At 46.6% G+C, this 10,053-nt stretch overlaps 1 protein-coding gene across 1 annotated transcript in view; it reads left to right on the forward strand.

Annotated features, from left to right (window-relative positions):
* Positions 1-2,500, forward strand: part of SRPK3 (SRSF protein kinase 3) — a 43,035-nt gene extending 40,535 nt beyond the window's left edge. Inside the window, 3 exon segments of the mRNA XM_048490364.1 lie at positions 315-375; positions 377-444; positions 447-2,500. Of these exon segments, the coding sequence (XP_048346321.1) occupies positions 315-375; positions 377-444; positions 447-490 (173 nt within the window). The 3' untranslated portion in view covers positions 491-2,500.
* The last annotated feature ends 7,553 nt before the right edge of the window (positions 2,501-10,053 follow it).

The raw sequence follows: 10,053 nt of genomic DNA on the forward strand, positions 1-10,053 counted from the left end.
AGATTATGTGGTATGCAGTGGAAGCACAGCATTCTGCTTCTAACAATCTCCACTTCTATTGAGTATGTATTATACAAACAGATTTCTCTCCCTCACGGCTGTGTAGATAACCCCTGAAAATGAGTGATTACTAAAAATCAGGGAAATGGCTGGACACAGTTCCTAACAGCCGTGGGATTATGTGCAAACCAGAGTTATTTTGACATAGGAGCAGTCGTGCAAATATGTTCAGTTTGGGAAATTCATGCAGGTTGAAGAATATAATTTTCCTTGGTACAGAATTGTCATTCCTTCAAAAATCTCTCTGTCCCCAGGAGAGCTTCGCCATATTAAGAACCTGAAGCACTGGGGCTTGTATGAGGTCCCTCGACGCACGGCCCCTGGAACAAGCGGCCCAGTTTACGGACTTCCTCTTGCCCATGATGGAGTACATCCCCGAAGAGCGGCAACGGCCTCGCAGTGTCTTCAGCACCCGTGGCTCAATTCCTAGGGCCTGGTGTAACCTTGACAGATGGACCGACCACCAAACGCAAAGGGACTCCATCGAGTGTGGACTTCCCTGTCACAGAGCCTGGTCCCATGATGGGCGTAACGGAGGAAGGCCCATCTCTTCCCTCCTAAGTGGAGGGCATTCCCAAGATTGCTTCAAGGTCAGTTCCCAGCGGGTTAAGCCAGGAAGTGGACAGAAGCCCAGTTTTTTGCTCTGGCCATTGCTGAAGCACAGCCGAGAGGTTTCTTTTCTCTGTTATTTTCCCGAAAGGTTCCTTTTTTCGGAGTTATTTTCTCCGTGCCCCACTGAAGGATGTTTATGACTTTTGAAATTAGCCTTGGCCTTCTTTACAACTCTCTGCCCTAAGAAATAAGACTCCCAGCCTTCCTAACTCCAGCAGGCAAGAAAACAGATGTGTACCCTTATGAGGACAGTTTCACAGGACTCTCATGTGTGGTTGTGATACAGGCTGAATGCATGGGTGAGATTTGGATGATGAACTGGAGGATGTGTCTGAATGTTAGACACCGGAAAATGGCGATGGAAGTTTTTCGCTTGAGTGCATGGCCTTTCTGGAGAAGCATCGCAAATGCGTACTCCTTCCCAATTGTGCTTCCATGCCATGGAATGAGACCTTTTTGAGCTACAGAAATCATATGCAAAGCGAATGAACTTATGCAAAGTTACCTGGTTTTGATGTGGCAGTGTGGTGATGGAACAAGTTGGGGGGAGAAGAGTTGGGGAGTTGGGGGGGGGAGACAAATAGGGTTCCCAACAGAGAAAGCAACTGATGTTTTCTATAGGAAAGTGGAAAGGAAGAATTCTCATTGTGAGTTGGTTAGCACTGGGTAGCTGAGGTTTCTGTGCTTGCAAAAACTTGTTTGGTGAATTCTACTGAAACGTGATTGCTGGATAAACCAGGGCAGTTATCAGAGAGTTTTTATTTTAAGTCCTGCTTTATCCCCTGGGCTGTTCCAAGTTCACCCTAAGTTGCAAGAAGTTGGTCAGAACCGAGCTTCCACAAAAATCAACACTTGTTCTTTAAAAAGCAAGCGTTTACCCTTAATTGATCAGGAAATATTTCTGCATAAGGACAGTTTGTAAGACAAGCCCTTCCAGAACAGAACTTTTATTTCCTGTAAGCGGTTCCTCCGCTTTCATTATTTTCCCTCCATTTCCATTATCACTAGTTCTGGACCTCAGTTTTTGAGAGGAACACAATATTACCGTAAGTATTTTGCATAATTTATTTCAACCCCAATCCTAGTTGGGAAAAAAGATGCCGGAAGCCAGATCATGTGAATGTGTATCTGTAAAAAATTTATTCTCCGTCTGGGTTTTCCCCCCTTTTTTTCCCGCTGGTGGATGTTTCGATGCTGCTGAAGCGTTTGCTGTCTTGAGGCCCTGTTGCCCCTGTCTTTCGACACTTTAGCACCCTTTCTGGACTCTAAAGCAGAGCAAATGGCTGTTTCAGAGAGCTTGGCTTAGGTGAACCAAATGGCCATGCTGGTGGTTTGCCACTGGTGAAAAAAATGTTTTAGTTGTTCATGATGAAGGACCGAATGGAGGAGCTAAATTGCGATACCCCTCCAGCCAATTCCCCAGAAGCAAAGGAGGAATCGACAGTGTAAAGACCTGCCCTATCTGGGTTTAAGCCCAGTATTCCGAGCTCTCTCTTCTACTGGGAGAGTTAGGACTGGACCCTAGTTTAGAAGCCTGTGGGAAGGGAAAGCAGGGGGTGGTCTCTATGGGTGAAGCCTACACCTCTTGGGTGTGTGAAACATCCATGAGGCCTCTCTTGAAACCAAAACTGTAACACAGCCGAGCGTAAGAAGAGTGACAATATTAGTTCCTTGCATTCCTCTTGATTTAGAAGCTGGGGCTTTCCCTTCTAGCTGGGGCCCATGTTTGCCAGGGTGGAGGAACGTGTGTGTATGCTTGTGTGTGTGCATTTGGAATGCCCTGTGCTGTTTGGCAGGGAACTGAATACAACTTTTCATTAAAATGTTTACAAAAAGCCTTAATTGCATCCTTTTGAAAAGGGGAGAAAAGGTTATGAACAGAAAACCATGGTCAGGGAACAAGAGTTAGGCTTAATCCAGACTGTACAGACTACACCTGTCGGAGCTTAACACCTGTCAGAGTTTGCCCTCTTCCTATTTGGGGTGGAGGCCATGGCTCAATGGCAGAGCAGGCAGAAGATCCTAGATTCAATCCCTACCATCTCCAGTTAAAAAAACAGACGTGAGAAATCTCTGCTTGAAACCCCAGAGAGCTGCTACCAGTATGAGGAGGTGGTCTGCTTCCGTGTGAGGCAGCTACTAGCCTTCACTTTATTGCTTGGGCACCGCCTGGCAGCACAGGCCCTCCAGTGTGGATTTGACAGTCCATCAAAAGTACAGCAAAAATCCAGAATTCAGCAACCTGATGTAGCAAGAGATTCCCTGCATCGTATTAGAGCAGTGATGGCGAATCTTTTCGAGACCAAGTGCACAAATTGCAACCCAAAACCCACTTATTTATCGCAAAGTGCCAACACGGCAATTTAACCTGAATACTGAGGTTTTAGTTTAGAAAAAACGGTTGGCTCCGAGGCGTGCGTTACTCTGGAGTAAGCTTGGTGAAGCAACCGTGCAACACTTTGAATGGGTGAATCACGACTCTAGGAGGGTTTACTCAGAAGCAAGCCCCTTTGCCAGCAACCGAGCTTACTCCCAGGTAAAGAATTGTGCCCAGGCCAGCTTAGATATGTGTGTGGGTGTGATTTTACACGCCCCCACACGACAAACTTTGTGCACGCATGCCCACAGAAAGTGCTCTGAGTGCCACCTCTGGCACCCGTGCCATAGATTCGCCACCACTGTATTAGAGGATCTGCATGAAACCATTTTAAAGCCTTCGCTTGTACAAAAGCACCTAGCAGCAGAGATATCCATGATTTCTCTATTAAAGGTGATTTGCAACCTCTGATAATACAAAAGAGTTAAGGGGGTCAGAACTACTAACTGGCCAACCAGACAGAAGTGTAGGAACTTTGATCTTTATTGATTTAAACCATGGTTTTTATTGAGCAAGATAGAAAAAAACCTACAGGCATGAAAAAGTTGCCATTACAGTAACTCTAAAGATAAATGTTAAATTTGCTGAATTGCCTAACCTGGCTTAGTCATATTATGGCACACAACAGTTTCAAAAGCAAATTCACTTTTGAGAATGATCAAAAAGCACAAATTATCTCCCTAATTTAGTTTTGTATTTTCCGGCTGTTCTGGTGGATTCATTTTGACACACTCAGATTTGGTTGGTATTCAGGAAAATACAGAGGGAAGTCTGTTACACACTGTGTACAGTAACAGACTTCCTCTGTGATTACCTCTGAAGATGCCAACAGATGCAGGAAACATTAGCAATTATCCACCAGAACAATGGCCTCACAGCCCGAAAACCCACCTACAACCAGTTGAATCCAACTGAAAGCCTTTGACAATATCTCCCTAGTATTCTGGGAGAGACTTTCACCCAGCAGAATTGTGTACCTGGATTCTCCATTGAGTTGGTGATGACATCTGGGCTATTGTCAGCTACCATTCAGGAAGGCAGGGGTTAAATAAAAACTTCCCAGGCTCCTCTCAGCTGCGTCTACTCTCGGCTTCCTGTGCTCCAGTTTGTTCCCTGCCTTCGGAAGAGCAGGCATGGTGGCTTTTAGAGCCACCATTTTTCCTTTTTTTCGGGACGCTATATCAACTGTTTGATTCTAAATTTCACCGGGAGCTATTAAGCCTTCCTCTCAAGCGGCTGAGCAATTTTATCGCCATCGCATTGACCGGCAGATTGCCTAACAGCTTGAAGCGGTGAGCAATTGATACTTCTCGATCCCTCCTCCTCTCCCTCTTCATGCCTCGGGGAGAAAAGCTTCTGTCCTCTGAGGAGGACAGCTAAGGCAGCCAAAAGTCCCAGGAGACCCAAGAGCAGCCAGTCACCAGAGGAGTGAGCCTTCACGCTAAAATGAAAAGGCCAAGAAAATGGTGGACGGGCGGTTCGGGTTAGCCCTCGCAACAGTCCAATGCACTCTGGTGTAATCGAAGTCAGGACTGCTTAATGGCTCAAACAGAACAGGAGGAGGCTTCTAAATCCTGAAGAGAGTGGTAAGATTTCCTTAGGGGACAAAAGACGGAAATTTTTGCTCTTCATTAAGGGCTTCTTTCAGCAGGAAAAGGTGTAATGAGAGAGGAGATGTTAACCCTCTATAGATCACAGATGGATTTCTGTCCCCTAAGTCCCTCTCTTAGTTCCATCTCAACCTCTAAGGACTCCATTAGAGAAAATAAAAGGGCTGGCTCTGCCTGGCAAATCAAGGCTGCTCCCAAAAAGCCAAAATTAATCCCTGTACCCACTGTGGACTCCTCAGATTCTGGGACCCAGGGTATAATAGGGGGAGTTACTCTTCTGATCAGGAGGATTTAGAGGAGATGCAGGCTACCGAGCAATCCTCCTCGCCTATTTAAGATTGAAGACTACCATTATTTGCTTTCCAAATCTGTTGCTGCCTTGCACCTTGGAGAAGCTTTCAAAGCAGTGAAGGGTCTTCTGCTCCAAACGTAAATCCACTTCTCTGCACAAGGGTGACGGGCGAACTCTTCCCACCTCACCCTGATTCCAAAAGGTTTTCCCCATTCTAAGAATACTTTGAAACCGTACCGGTCACTAATCAATGGGACAAGCCTCGCGAGCCAACAAAAGGGGCCCCCAATTATCGGCGTGAACTGTACGATGCATCTTTGCTTATGCTAACAAATATCTTACAAGTTCCCATTATAGATGGTCCAGTGGCAGCCTTACAGTTCTCAGGCCTGAAGTCCAAGGATGGCAGAGGCCAGGATCAAGGACATGCGGTGATAGAAGATCTGACTAATTCTGCAAAAGAACACACGAAGCTTAATGCCATGGCCATTAGGAGCATCGGCTACAGCCTCCATTGTCTCCAGAGCCTCCATAGTATGGGCAAGAAAGGTTCTGGAATTGATATCCCCTACTGAGATCAAAGCCATAGAAGGGGTGAACAGAATGCTCAAAGCAGCCAGCTCTTTATGCCGATGCCACCTTAGATGCAGTCACCTTCTCGGCCCGCTCTTTGGCCTCTTCAGCGGCCAAGCATGTCGGCTAATACTCTGGTTACGAGCATGGCAGACCCACTGGCTGCTTCTAAAACCATGGCTCAACAATGTGCCTCCTCCATGGACACAAGCTGCTTTTGGCATGAACTTATCGAGTTCCTGGTCGATCCTATGTATGTCTCCTAAACATCTCCCAAAACAGGCTCGTGGCCTTGACAAGAAGCCATCTTCTCAGTCCTTTTTTTCACTCCCAGCAGAGCACCAGTCAATTTAAAAGAGACAATTTTCGTCACCATACTGGAACCAGGGAAGACAAACAATTCAAAAAAGTGCTTTACTTCCAAGAAGGGGTCGCTCCCTGACCCATACCAGCAGGACAATCGACAAACCCAAGGCATGATGCCAACAACAATTCAGTGGGGGGCAGGCTCGAAAAGCCACCAAACTTTGGCAAGCCTCTCACGCAGACGCCTGGTCCCTGGAAATAGTCTCTTCAGGGTAATGAATAGAATTCATGTCTCTACCCCCAAGCCGATTTATCATGTCTCCGCTGTCCAGAATTCCAGAAAAAAGAGCCAGAAAACTAGGTGCCGTCACACATCTACTAAATATAGAGGTGGTGGAGCCGGTGCCACAAGAACAGAGGGGATGAGGAGCATACTCCATACTGTTCACCACGTTCCCAAGAAAACTGGGGAGTGGCTACCAATCTTAGACCTGAAAGTATGTCAACAGCTTCGTAAGGCTGAAACATTTCAGAATGGAAACTCTGAGGTCCACCCTGAGACTCGCTTCAACCAGGCTTAATTCCCTCACCTCCACAGATTTGTCATCAGAGGTATATATCTCCACATTCCCATCTTCGAGATCCATCGCAAGAGATTCCTGAGGTTTGGAGTGGGGAAAGAACACTTCCAATTCAGAGCACTTCCATTTGGACTATGTACTGCCTCCTGAGTTTTTTTCAAAGCTCCTCATCAACCTGATCAGACTTCTCAGGGAAAGAGGCATCAGGATTCACCCTTACCTCATCTATTATCCTGATTCATTCGGACTCCTCGACCCAAGCAGAACAACACACTCAGAAAACCATCCGGACTTTAGAAATCCATGGTTTTCTCGCCAATCGGGCCAAGAGTTCCTTAAATCCCTCACGGACACTGGAACACCTGGGTTTCATCATAGACACCTAATCTGCAAGATTCTGGTCCTCTCCAAAGAAACAACTGATTATGAAAGCCAAAATCAACCAAGTTCTGCACAAACACAAATGCTCAGTTGCTTTCTCTAGCAAGCTTGATGGGCCCCCCATGGCGGTTACTATCAGGAGGCACCAGTGGGGAAGGTTCAGATCCAGACCACTACAGAGGTTCCTGCCTTCAGCCTCTTCCAGGATCTCATCGCTCACAAAAGCCACAGAGAAGTAGTGATCCCAAGACCAGTCAAGGTCAGCTCCACTATGGTGGATGAAACCATCCAACCTGAATCTGTGTGACGTGTGTTTTGGATTGCAACCACCAAACAGGTATTCTCAGACGTTTCTAGGCTGGGCAGCTACTTCAGAGGGAATCTCTATTCAAGGGACTTGGTCATTCCAGGAATCCCCAAAGTGAATTTCTCACCAATGTGCTGGAACTAAGAGCCGCATCCGGTTGGCTTTGGAGCCACTTTCAACATCTCCTGAGGGGGGGTCACACGCTGCTGATCAGGACAGAGCAACACAACGGCGAAGTTCTTACCCCTGAACATACAGGGGGGGTCCAGATCTGCAGAGCTGCAGAAGGAAGCTCTCCTGATCTTTCAGTGGGCAGAGACTCATGTGCTTTCCATCAAATCCCAACATATTCAGGGGAATGTAACAGTTCAAGCAGATTGGCTGAGCAGACAGAGCATTCATCCAGGGGAGGTATGCATCTAAAGAAGGTGAAATTCTTCCTAATGATAGCTCGATATGCCCTGGGAGCTCCAATCTTGGACCTCTTCGCCTACACCCAACACCAACAAACAGCTCCCCAGGTTCATGTCTCGACTCCATCACTCCGGAAAGCGGAGCATAATGGATGCCTTATCCTCCAGCGTTACCTCAAGGAATCCTAGACGCTTTCCCCTCCCTCCTCTATGATCCCTGTGACTCCTCCGAAAGATCGGTGGAAGAGAGGCGCAGATGTCATATATTGGTGGCACTGTGGTGGCCCAGACTTAATCTTTTGTTCACTAAACATAATACAGATGTCGGCACACAAACCCTTGAGACTCCTCTCTGCACAGGGACCTCCTGCAACAGGGACCCATTTTCCACCTCGAACCAGAACGTCTCAACTTGACCAGCCTGGAGATTGAAAGGTGACAGCTGGAGGCTCAGAGCACCTATAAAGCCGCCCTCGACACCATAATGGCCTCCAGGAAATCTTCCACCAAAAAGAATTTACAACACTACCTGGAAGGCTTTTTTGTTGTGGTGGTGCCGAGGAAGAGAGTGACTCCTACAGTAGCCCAGGATTGTGCATATTTTAAGCTTTCTACAGGACGGCATGGGAATCCCCAGCCCTTAGACACATTACTTTACGCAGGGCAATGGTGCGGTGCCTCACGCCTGTATTACCTAGGATCGGAGGGGCATACTCCCACTTCACACCCACACATAGATAGATTCCTTAGGGGTGCTTAATTGAGAGATAAACCGGTCAACCATCATTTTCCCACATGGAATTGCGGTGCATATAGTGCTGCAAGCCCTGACCAAGAAACCATTTTATGCTCATCATGGAGATTTCCTTTAAGCTACAATTTTCTCGCATTAGCGCTGTTTTCTTGGTCAGCCATCACTTCAGCTAGAAGGGGTTTGTGAGCTTAGCTGTCCTTTCCATGGAAACCGCCATTATGTGCCTTTCTATAAGGACAAGGTGGTGCTAATGGGATTGATCCTACTATCATTCCAAAGCACAACTCCACCTTTCATAGGAAACAGGAAATTTTCCTACCAACCTTTTGTCCCAACTCAAAAAACAATTCTAAGGAGGTGTATTGGCACACATTAGATGTGAGGCTTAACCTTAAAAGCCTTTCTTAATCAGAACTCAGGAATTCAGGAGATCAGATTCCATGTTCATATCCACTTCCCAATCACAACAGAGGTCAGGAAATTATCAGCCCCTTCCATCAGCAAGTGCTTGAGGGAATGCATCAGCCGGTATTTACAAGGAACAAAAGCTGTCGGGTTCCAGTAGGGATCATGAGACACTCCGTCCCCTAAATGCTTCCACCAACGCGGCCTTTAACAATAAACGCATCAGTGGGAGGGAAATATGCAGAGCAGCAACCTGGTCCCTTCCTTATCCACTCCTTCGTCATAGGCACTGCAGTTTGAATCGCCAGCGCCAAGCCGATGCTGATTATGGATGTAGGAGTCCTGGTAGCATGTCGGCCGAGAGGCCTCCATTGACCCTACCCTGCCCATGCCTGACACTGCTAGGGGAGCCCACCTGGAGTGCTCATCCTGCTCACTGGAGAAATAACATTGGCCTTACCTGTGAAGCCCATCTCCATTGCTGCCGGATGCCATCTGCCCTCCCACGGCTCATCATTCCTGCCCCAACATTTGCTAGTTGGCAGTTCACTCCTTGGTTGCTCTTCAGCTTGATGAATGGGTTCCTGCAGAGCCTCCTCCCGTCTTAGGCTTCTGCCAGTTCTCACTTGTTATTTAGGAGTCCATAAGTGCCTTTTCAGCTGGCTCATGACTCCCATGGTTTTTTCTTATTTGCACATTGGAAGCGAGTTTTAACATTACACAGTCTGTCTCATGGAGAGAATCTTTTGAGAGGAGTTGAATACTGCTTTGTGGAGAAGCCAGAACTGGAGCACAGGAGACGGGGCGGAGCCGCAGCACAGAGAGGAGCCTGGGAAGTTTTTATTTAACCCCTGCCTTCCTGAATGGTAGCTGACAATAACCCAGATGTCATCCATTGCTCAATGGAGAAGTCTCCTTCACAGGTAAGACCAATGTTATTTTGCTTGTCACAGGAGTACATATTTAGAGAGAAATGTTAATCTTTCCCTAAATCTGATCTGTTGTACTCATGGGATCATATTTAGATAATGGGTTGGCTTCGTAACTAAATATGAGGCAAATCAACATGAAGTGCAAATAAGCCCATCAGGTGCATATGAGTCACATCTGACATAAGAAGGCTAATCTCAACTCTTAACTTCTATTAAAAGCAATTAATGCAACTTTTGTGTAAGTGTTTCAAGCAACTGCTCGATAAAAGTAGCTCTAAGCAACATTGTATTATAGTTGTGTCTACAGACATATCGGAAGCCGCTCTGAGCCTGCTTCGGCAGGGAGAGCAGATTATAAATCTAAACAAATACGTTTCACCGATAGTTGAAAAGTGCTTAAACTCTCGGTGAACTTGCAAAGTCATTAAGAAAAACATAGCATAGCTTTTC

Source organism: Sphaerodactylus townsendi, linkage group LG03, assembly GCF_021028975.2.
Source record: "Sphaerodactylus townsendi isolate TG3544 linkage group LG03, MPM_Stown_v2.3, whole genome shotgun sequence".
Lineage (NCBI taxonomy): Eukaryota > Metazoa > Chordata > Lepidosauria > Squamata > Sphaerodactylidae > Sphaerodactylus > Sphaerodactylus townsendi.